The 9301-nt window shown below is 44.2% G+C and overlaps 1 protein-coding gene across 2 annotated transcripts; it reads right to left on the bottom strand.

Moving 5' to 3' along the window:
• Positions 1-4239: 4239 nt before the first annotated feature.
• MCL1 (MCL1 apoptosis regulator, BCL2 family member) lies at positions 4240-9067 on the bottom strand. 2 transcript variants are annotated; one of them, XM_014865376.3, is made up of 3 exons: positions 8249-9062; positions 7654-7901; positions 4240-7122 (listed from the first exon to the last, which is right to left on the bottom strand). In XM_014865376.3, exons 1-3 carry the CDS (start codon positions 8934-8936, stop codon positions 7006-7008), a joined length of 1053 nt encoding a protein of 350 aa, XP_014720862.1. In that variant the 5' UTR covers positions 8937-9062; the 3' UTR covers positions 4240-7005. The 2 variants fall into 2 exon arrangements, with proteins under 2 accessions (XP_014720862.1, XP_070353237.1); XM_070497136.1 differs by lacking the exon at positions 7654-7901 and having other exon boundaries at positions 4334-7122; positions 8249-9067.
• Positions 9068-9301: the final 234 nt, after the last annotated feature.

Genomic DNA, 9301 nt, shown 5'->3' on the forward strand with positions numbered 1-9301 from the left:
AAAAATGTCGCCTCCCACAGCCTGTCTGCAGTTTTGTTTTTACAAATGAGGAGGAGGAGAGGGTTAGAGGAAAGGAGTATACTGCTTAACATATAGTATTAATCCAAAACTTTACAAAGAGAAACACCCTTCTCGTAGCCCTTCAGCCAAGGCGGGCCCCACCTTGCCTGAGATCTGGGCTTTCAGGGTCTAAGAAAATACACAAGCCATCCTCCCAGGAAATTTCAGAAACAAAGCTGTGAAACCTGACAGCTGCTCCTTGCAGCAGCCCAGCTCCCCACTTTCCCACCAAGGACAGGAGCTGGGTGGGAGCTGCTCCAGGGAACCTCAGGAATGGAGGTGTGAGCTGAAAATGGAACGCCTGAAAGATCTGGGCATAGAGGTTCACGAATAAAATGCAAAAAATCCCTACCTTCCCCCCAAATCTGAACACCTGAGAGTCATATCAGCACAGTAGGGGGGAGACAATAAAATGTGTACCCAGATTTTCAAAACCAGCTCCTCCTACTAGAAAAGAAAGTTAACCTTTTTTGGGGGCATAGAATTAAAGGTGTTTCTTAAAATAAAGTCGAAAGCTCATTTTAATCCAGGATGAAACTTAACAGTTAAACATTCTTTTCCTTGGCTATTTCCCAGCACACCTTGTCCCAGGCTAACTTGAATAAACATACACGTGACCACATGAGGGCAGGAAGAAAACCAAGTGGGGGTGGTGAAATTCTGAATGGAATGTAGCCCCAGCTAGTTAGGGGGCCCGGGCTGAGACCTCTGGCACTGGCTGTGGATTTATACAGGCAGAGAAGCCCAAACAATGAGCTCATGGGCAAGAATGCAGCCCATGGGGAAGTCTGGGCAGTCAGAGCAAACTGGTTTTTTGAACTACGATGGGAATAGCTGTAACTGAGTCTCCCACGGGAACAGGATTAGGGAGAGTGGAGCCACCATTCAGTATCTTGGGGTCCAGTCAAATAACTTTTGGGGGCAAATTCAGAATAAAATCTGCAGAAAATTCTGTTCTGCAGGGAGCATAGCACTGCCAGGTCTGTATTAAAAACTTGGTTCCTCATTCACAATCGCAAGAAAAAGAATAAAATACCTTGGAGTAAATTTAACTAAGGAAGTGAAGGACCTATATAATGAAAATTACAAGGCCTTTCTGAGAGAATTGGATGATGACATAAGGAGATGGAAGGACATTCCATGTACATGGATTGGAAGAATAAACATAGTTAAAATGTCCGTTCTACCTAAAGCAATCTACAGATTCAACGCCATCCCAATCAGAATCCCAATGACATTCTTTACAGAATTAGAACAAAGAATCCTAAAATTCATATGGGGCAGCAAGACCCCGAATTTCTAAAGCAATCCTGAGAAAAAAGAACAAAACGGCAGGCATCACAATCCCTAACTTCAAAACATACTACAAAGCTACAGTAATCAAAACAGCATGGTACTGGGACAAAAAGGTGCACAGATCAATGGAACAGAACTGAAAGCCCAGAAATAAAACCACACATCTATGGACAGCTCATTTTTGACAAAGGAGCTGAGGGCATACAATGGAGAAAAGAAAGTCTTTTCAACAAATGGTGCTGGGAAAACTGGAAAGCCACATGCAAAAGAATGAAAATTGACCATTCACCAAAATAAACTCAAAATGGATCAAAGACCTAAAGGTGAGACTTGAAACCATAAGGCTTCTGGAAGAAAACGTAGGCAGTACACTCTTCGACATCAGTATTAAAAGGATCTTTTCGGACACCATGTCTTCTCAGAGAAGGGAAACAATAGAAAGAATAAACAAATGGGACTTCATCAGGCTAAAGAGCTTCTTCAAGGCAAATGAAAACAGGATTGAAACAAAAAAACAACGCACTAACTGGGAAAAAATATTTGCAAGTCATATATCTGACAAAGGCTTAATATCCATAATATATAAAGAACTCTCACAACTCAACAACAAAAAATCAAAAATCTTCTGAAGCCTTCTTGACCACCTTCTTTTTCCAGAAGTTGTCACTCTGCTTTGTCCCATCCCTTATAATACTTTCATTATAGCACTTTGTGCACTGTATTCTAATTATTTTTGTCCATGCTATCACTTCTACTAGATTGTGAGCTTTAACGTTTTGCCACAACTGCTTTCTCATTTTATGGATTCATTATGCATAAACTCTTCAGCATGTATCTCCTAAGAACAAGGACATTATCTTACCTAATCACAATATAATTAAAACACTCAGGAAATTTAACATTGATATGGTACTAACATATTGCCCATATTAAAATTTCCCTAATTGTCCCCATGTTCTTTATAGCTTTTTCCATCCAGGATCCAAAGATCACCCTGCATTTAGACGTCATGTTTCTTTCGACTGTTCCCTAATCTTTTTTTGACCGAGTTTAAGGGGAAGAATTATTTTCCTTATAATTCCAGCATCCAACAGTGTGTGGTACATAGTAAGCAGTGCACTGCCACGAAATGGATAAATGAAGAGACATCTGGCTGCCTAGAGCTCCAGTTCATTGTGGTGTTGAAACATTCTAATAAACTAAGGTAACCCCTGAACAGGGGATGAGGAGAGAAGGCAAAGTGAAAGTACAGAAACAAGCTATGGAAATGGATACTTGGAAGGGGTAAAATCCAGAGTAGTGTTCTTGGCCCTAACACATTTCCCAACATTCAGGAACTATTATTCTATGCAGATCAAGAATGGTACTGCAAAAGAGAAACCCCGGATAGTGTGGAAACAAAAGCCTGCCACAGGTATTCTTTTTTTTTTTTTTTTTTTTACCTCACAAGAATACTAGTAAAGACCACTTCATTCTCAGAGGTTGGTTCTATCTGCCTTTAGGCAGATTCCCAACCCCCATCTTTCCACATGCTTCACATAACTAAGATAACATTGTAACAACTTGGAAACTAAAGCAGAGGGACAGAGTTAAGTTTTCAAATCTTGAAACTGAGAAGTCTTTGAACAGTGTAGGAGGCTTCCAGATAAAGTTCTGTAAAAATGGAACAAGTGGAGCCAAAAAGGACTAGGATAAATTAAGAGACACTCAGCAGATCATCTTGAACTCCAGGAATTACCCGCCTGTGCTCTGGGCACCTGGCCAGAGCCATGCTACACACCAGTTGTACAAGTTATTTCACTTTAATTTTTGTAAAATCCTCCAGCCGTCACAACTGCTTTAAAGTTTTCTGAAAGGGAACAGTACGAAGAAAGGCTCTAAAGTTGCAAAACAGGAACTGAAAGAAAAAGTCTGGTTGAGTCAATTGAAGGGAAGTGTTGATTATTTTGACTCCCTCAGTGACTCATGTTACCTGGTTACCATTTGACCCATTTTTAAGGTGTTAAAACTAAGGAACATTGCCACAGAAATGGCTTTACATCACAACATGTCAATGGCATCAACAGTACTGCGAAGTGGACTCGAGCCAAGATTTGGGCCCTTGTGTCCTGTGCTACCGTCCCTCCACCCCTCTGCTTCTGAGTGCACTTGTACAAAACAGCTTCCTTTGTAATGATAACAGGATGCTGTCTTCTGGTAGTTAGGCTTCAGAAAAAGAGGCGCTTCTAAGCAGAAATGCACTTTTAAATGCACAGACAAAACCTGAATGAGGGAAAGCACTGAATACTGTGTGCACAATTAGCATGTGGTGCTCAGGGCTTAAAACCAACATGCAAAACTCATATTTGCACATTGCCATGGTGATTCCACTCCGTCCAAAGCAGCTGAAAATAAAGACAGGATAGGGTTCCTGAAATGGACTTGCTTATTCTCACCTCCTTTTGGGGAAAGTGTACAAGTACTGAAACATTAGTATCAAAACTCCGTGGATGTTAATTCTTCCAGCTCCTTCATCTCAAAAGGATGAGTCAGATGGGGAGACAGAGTAATAACTGCTGTACTGAACCCTCTTACATCAAAATTCTATCAACACTTGGTGACCGTAGGAAAAATCAGCAAAGGGATTTTGAACTTTGCTTTAAAAAGTAGGAACTACTTAAAGTACAGCAGTAACATATTTAATTAAAAACTTAACATCTCTAATTTGAATGAAAGAAGGGGTTATTCTGAAGGGAACTGTCCTTTGCTGTGAGGCAAATCAGCTTTATGGGGCTTTTGCTTGGTAATTCACCTATACTTATTTGCTCAGCTGACTTCCCCAAAATGCCTGCCTAAGAGGGGGAAGGAAGACAGGCATTGATTAGAAAACACCCATATCACACCTTGTATTTGAAAAAAAAGATTTATTATTCTCTTCTGAGGAAAAACAGGAAGTTAGGGAAACACACTACATTGTACAGCCCACATTAATCTGTAGTTGGTCCTAACCCTTCCTAGCACAGCTGTCAACAGCATTAGCTGTTGAACTAGAACCTAGGTATTCACTCCCGACAGAATGTACAGACCACATCGAGTACTGTATGTTTTTCCCTGAGAGAAGCATCAGACAGAAACTGCTGAGAGAGCCATCTTTCCAAGCAGCCCCTCCCTGTCCATTTCGGAGGACTTGCCTGGACTATGCAGCCAGTCAGCACTTAGAACATGCGCCTCTTCCCCCTATAAAACCACCCATCCTTCCTCAAAGCACTCGGGCTCCCTAAGCCCTCATCGCCCATGACCCAAAACGTCAACTGACTTCCTCATCCACACTGCAGCAGTCACACCTAGTAAACTGGGAAGTGAGGCTCCCAAAACTCCACCAATCTACATCTGTGCGCTTATTTCCACCACTGGATATGGGGAGACAGGCTTTTTAGTCATCTTAACCAGATCTTAAGATTAACTAAAAACTACATAAAGTGCTTTTAGGTCCTTAGAGATACAGACATGATATAAATAAGTGGTTAATGAGTCAAGAACGATAAATACATGGGTAGACAGCTCTAGCTAGATGACCTTATGGCTCCGAGATGGGCAGGCAGGGCAATTCTTCTCTATTACATTCTTAGTCATTTTATTCATGTCTATTTTTATCTGGAGTCCACAGACTAAAGATCACATTGAGGCTGAAACTTTTAAATGACCCTAGTTCCACTATATAAGCTTTCTTCAGTTTAAAGTAGCTTTTATATAACTTTGAGGTTTAACAGAGCCCACCTCTTTTTCTATCTTTAAGTGAGCACATTCAAATACAACTGAAGCTAGAGAAAGTCACATAAGATGTTGTTCCCTCCTCTGAAAACTCCTAAGGGGACTCCTCCCACCTCATGACCCTTACTGTCACTGCATCCATTGAACTACCACTTAAAGACGAAGGTCTGTGGACTCCTGGGGAGGGTTATTTAAGGTTCCTAGTTGGGGTTCCTAGTGCCAAAAACTAAAAGGGCTAGTTAAGAGTTCAGGGATGGCAGGGTAAACACATAAGAACTGATATATCTGTAGAGGGAGCAGAACAAGCACCAAGTATTTCAAGGAAGGATAGGAAATAAACTAAGTTTAACAGAACATCGAGTCTGAAATCCAAAGAGATGCCAATGCAAAAATTCAAAACAAAATTTGGGAATCATTAATAGAAATGAAACAATCATACTTGTTTGACATATTAGGCTTAGACCTGTGTTTAACAAGCAAGCCTAATGATAGCACCATGGTTACACTATGGCCTGCTTTTCCAGGCCACCATCGTACAATTTATTAAGCAAACAAGGGATCAAATGTCTCTCATGCACCCGATGTGATCTTTTTATATACATACTAATAAGTCCCATTTGGAACAGCTGAAAATCTTTTAGCAAAAGCTTTGAAGATGAGCTCATGAACTCAGTTTAAATTTCACCAGTTAAATTAGGTCAAACGAAAGGAACTCAAATGAGTAGTTGCCCAATCAGAGCCCATTATTTGTAAGCCATCAGCCTGCACGTCCCCACCTCCCCCAAAACCCCTTAAAACTCCACGTTGAATCAATTATCAAACACCTACATGTAAGGAAGCGAAAGGATTAATTTCCACCCCTCAATTTCTCAGTCCCAGGTTAAAACAAAACAAAACAAGAAAACTACCTAAGAAATACTTACCAAAATCAGATAGGAAAATTAAAGCCTGCATAGTTATGAATCGGAATTGTTCCACTACAACCAGGTTGCATACAATTACATCAACTGGTTCTGTATATAATCTAGAACTGGCCAGGACAAAGTTTAGAATAGAAAAGCTGTAAGAAATAGGCTCCTAACTAGACAAGTCATGAATTTCAAAGACGTATGAAAAAAATAATGTAAATTCAAGATGCTCCCTCCCTTTACATTTCAAAGAAATAGACTTTCTGTAAAAATATATACAATTTTTACTGACAAATACATTTACAAGTTGTTTTTGTCTTAAAAATTGAGCCCTAAGTCAAGTACTCTTGGCCATTACGAGGCTAATAAACTAAGAATCACTCAATTGAAGCCTGTTCTACTTTGGCAGAACCAAGTCCTGAGCACTTGAATTTTCTATTCTGCAGTTAGTATGCCTGGGAAAGCGAAGTAGAGAGAGGAAAAAAGCTTCCCTTTACACTCTGTTGTACAGTACTGAGGCTTCCACTCATAGCTCTATTCCTTGTAGCTTAAATCCATTTTACACAGTTCACTGACATTGTTAGTGCTTCTCTTTTAACACTAGAGGAAGTTGAACTCAGTGGGCGCATTTAATGAACTCTTACGACTAGCCTGGCTACTGGCCTCTCTCCTGTTCTAGAGAAGGAAATTAAGTCTTCCCTGCTACCATCTTGTCTAAATCTAAAAGTCCTCCTCCAAGGCCTCCCAAAGTTTGCCTCTTTCTGAAATTGAACTTTGCTTCTTTCAGACAATGACTCTTCAAGGGGCACTACTTTTCCCATTATTTATTCCTGTTAGCCATAGTCCTCCTGCCACTTGCTTTTCTATGTTGCTTGGAGGTTACAGCCTGGACATCCTGAAGTCCAACTTCATAAATACATTTGATTTCACAGCAGATGTCTTGGTTTTGGGTGGCTGGAGTTGGTTAAGAGTCAATTATTGCACTTAAAGGCTATCTTATTAGATATGCCAAACCAGCGCCTACTCCAGCAACACCTGCAAAAGCCAGCAGCACATTTCTGATGCCACCTTCTAGGTCCTCTACATGGAAGAACTCCACAAACCCATCCTAGAAAACAAAAAAGAAAAGCACACTTTCAAGTATGGGTTTCCAGTGGCTTAAAAACATTATTTACAGAGAAAAGATGAATTAAAATATCTATGGTTCCCCCCAAAATGCAGCAATGTACCAATTATTATTTATTCTGGGGGTGGCAAAAAACACACTATTCAGTTAAGGGGGCGTGGCACCCAGGAACGTAGTTTATTACCCCCAGGTGATACTTAGTATTCATAATTTCAACCTACTGGTGTGAAGAGTACCAAGCTAAACTACAACAAAATACCAAAAGCGAAGACTTAACCACCAGTAAAATAACCTAGAGAACCAGGATTTTTGATGCAACTATTGAAGACACCAATACCACTATCTTCATGGACCTACTACTTAAATTAACATGAAGCAACCAGACGTCCATAAGTTAGATCTTGAAAACTGAGTTGCGCATCACAAAAACCCTTAGATATCTCCACTTTCTCTATAAAATTCTCCATTCCATTTCCACTCCAAGGCCCCACTTCAACCTTAAAACAAACTTACCCAGCCTCTTTGTTTGACTAGCCAGTCTCGTTTTGTCCTTACGAGGACATCTGTGATGCTTTCTGCTAATGGTTCGATGCAGCTTTCTTGGTTTATACTCTTCAAGTGTTTGGCCACAAAGGCACCAAAAGAAATAAGAGTCACAATCCTGCCCCAGTTTGTCACTCCGTCACTGAAAACGTGGGCCATCACTCGAGACAAAGATTTGACATCGTCTTCATTTTTGATATCCAGTTTCCGAAGCATGCCTGGGAGGAAGAAAGCATGCAGGTTCTCACGGCCTCCTTTGTCTAAACCAGGCACCATTCGCCTGCCCACCCACGGAGGGCGAAATGGCTATTTGGGCTCTACAGAACTCAGGCCGACCCCACTCGAAAATTGACATCCCACCCTTTCCGGGCTTTGAACAGAGCTGCCATTTCCAAAGGAATCAAGATGGGCGGAAACAGTGACTCATGGCCACAAATATTCTGGTTTCGGAAATAGATGAGAATCGTTTCTACACTGACTCGTTTCGGTTTCCACCCGCCCAAGGCGGGTGAGTCCAGGGCCCGATGGAAAAGGGGAGCGCGGCCTTCGTGACCAAGCCCCTTACCTTGGAAGGCCGTCTCGTGATTGCGCTGCACTCCGTCCCCGACCCGCCGCAGGGTCTCTAACGCCTTCCGGCTGGCGGCCCCAGACCCGCCCATTGGCTTCGTGTCCTTGGCGCCGGTAGCCTGTTCCCGAAGGTAACGAGAGATAATCTCCAGCGATTGCCGGTACAACTCGTCCTCCTCCTCCTCTGCTGGGGGCGGCGTCGAGGGGAGCGAGCCGTCCGTGCAGGGGCCACTGCTGGCCTCCCGGACAAACTCCAGCAAGGGCAGGACAGCCGGCCGCTTCCCGAGAGGCTCCGGCTCGTACCCGTCCAGCTCCTCCTCGGGCGACATGATGGCGTCGGCGGCCGGGGCTTCCATCCCCTCAGGCGGCGACGCGCAGCGGGTGGGCGCGAAGAAACGCAGCCTGGAGGGGGGCGCGGTGACGTCGGGGCCCTCGGCGCCAATGGGGGAGGGCCGCGCGACCCTCAGGGAGTCCGGCGCGAGGGTGGTCTGGGGGCTCCCGCCGGCGCTTCCGCCAATCACCGCGCCGGCCTCCCCTCCCCCTCCCTCTCGCCGGGCCGTGGCCTCCTTCCCCGCAGCCAAAAGCCGCCCTCCCGGCGACGAGGCGCCGCCGCCGCCGGCCGCCAACCCGGCCCCCCCACAGTAGAGGTTGAGTCCGATTACTGCGTTTCTTTTCAGGCCAAACATCGCCAGCCAGCCGCCGCCGCCGCCGTCGTCCGGGTGAGAAAAAGGGGGGAGACCCCGACTGCTTACTTGAAGGAAGCGGAAGTAAGGAGTGAGACAAGTGCTCCTAGATCACGGTTTTAGGGCCAGTCCTACGCGGTGGCGTCAGCAACGCTTTAAAAAAACAAAAAACAAAAAAAAAAAAAAAAAGGCCTCCCCTATAAAAGGGAAAGGGGCGGAAGCTTCCGGAGAACTGCACACGGCGTCTAACCGCCGGACGGGGCGGGGCCTGGGCGGGGCCTGGGCAGGGTCGGCCTTCCGGCTCGCGGAGCCCCGCCCCGCCCGCTTACGTAACGGCGGCTCGGGCGCCTGCGCGCTGCGCTCTCGCT

This window comes from Equus asinus, chromosome 25 (genome assembly GCF_041296235.1).
Source record: "Equus asinus isolate D_3611 breed Donkey chromosome 25, EquAss-T2T_v2, whole genome shotgun sequence".
Classification (NCBI taxonomy): domain Eukaryota; kingdom Metazoa; phylum Chordata; class Mammalia; order Perissodactyla; family Equidae; genus Equus; species Equus asinus.